Below are 1,301 nucleotides of genomic sequence, written 5' to 3'. Positions count from 1 at the left end.
GATTTTCTCAATATTATGATTTTTTTGCACCCTCAGATTCCAGATCTTCAAATAGCTGCATCTATTTATTCATCTTTCAGACGATGCATACATCTCAATTTCGAAAAAGTGACTCTTATGACTGGTTTTGTGCTCCAGGGTCACAAATAATAATAATAATAGTTAAAATAATATTACAATTTTACAGTAACAAACACTATGATCTCACTGGCCTTTAAAGGACATTAGTATGTTTTTGCTTCATGCCGTGTGTATATGATATTATTGATATTATTGATTACATCCATCGAACCCTGCAGCACACCTGCACAGACGCCCTGCAGAAACAAAACATGTCTTTATGGAAAAGCATGAATGTGAGTGAGTGAATAATTACACAAACACAGAAGTAACTTGCGATCCCTGATTCACAAACACCCATTGCATGCAATGCATTCTCTTTCTACAGTGCTGAATTAGTTTTATGCTTAAAGGCGTAATCGGCAACACTTCAGATTAGAGAACACTATTCACTAGTTGCTTATTAACATGCATATTAATTATTAACATGCATATCAATTAACCCTTTCCAATACCTAAACACACCTTACATTAAATTAAGAGTTTATTAAGAGAAAACTTAGTTAATAGTGAATATGTGTTTGTCTAATCTAAACACCATCTAGCCTGACACACCCCGTGTGGTTTTATTAAAGAATACAGCAAGAAACCACTGGTTACAGTTAGTTTTCAAGACTTAATCACAAGCTCAGCAGCTACAACCGCGTTTCGATGCTGTTTACTAGAGGCAGTACTGCTGTTAACAGGCTAATCTCACTTATTTATTCTCCTCCAGCCCTGCTTCTACAGCTCAAGACAACTAGATGAAGTGTGCATGTGTATGTGCATTCTCTAAAGGCAGGTGGAGCTGCAGAAACCGTGTGTGGACGATAAGAGACCGCGTTTGTGCGAGTGTTTCTCCTGATGCGGGCTAGCAGCAGCAGCTAGCCAGGGCCTCTGAACTAGCCAGCTAAGCGCCATTAGCGACACAGTTAAAGAACAGCAAGGACTTTTCAGAGTAATGTGATGCGGTATCAGCTGAATTAACGATAAACACGCCTCATCTTACCGCTCTCCAGCTCGTTGCCTTTCTTGGCAGCAGCTGTGTTTCCCATCATGCGGGAGACACGACGGCGTCCTTGGAGAAGCTTCCCTGAACTCGACACCTCGGCTCGACGCTTATTCACGCGGACGACGATCTACGGACAGCGCGATCGGTGGCGGGACAGAGCCCAGAGCCCAGAGCCCAGAGCCCAGAGCCC

The 1,301-nt window shown here is 42.3% G+C and overlaps 1 protein-coding gene across 2 annotated transcripts in view; it reads right to left on the bottom strand.

Annotated features, from left to right (window-relative positions):
* LOC107562862 (cAMP-dependent protein kinase catalytic subunit beta) overlaps positions 1-1,295 on the bottom strand; it is a 14,301-nt gene extending 13,006 nt beyond the window's left edge. For both annotated transcript variants that reach the window (XM_016247605.1, XM_016247606.1), the window contains exon 1: positions 1,109-1,295. In XM_016247605.1, coding sequence (XP_016103091.1) covers positions 1,109-1,157 — 49 coding nt within the window. In that variant the 5' untranslated portion in view covers positions 1,158-1,295. The remainder of the gene's footprint in view (positions 1-1,108) is intronic.
* Positions 1,296-1,301: the final 6 nt, after the last annotated feature.

Source organism: Sinocyclocheilus grahami, unplaced genomic scaffold, assembly GCF_001515645.1.
Source record: "Sinocyclocheilus grahami isolate Dianchi unplaced genomic scaffold, SAMN03320097.WGS_v1.1 scaffold844.1, whole genome shotgun sequence".
Classification (NCBI taxonomy): domain Eukaryota; kingdom Metazoa; phylum Chordata; class Actinopteri; order Cypriniformes; family Cyprinidae; genus Sinocyclocheilus; species Sinocyclocheilus grahami.
Note: the sequence above shows the minus strand (reverse complement) of the source record. Positions and strands in the feature narration are given on the sequence as shown.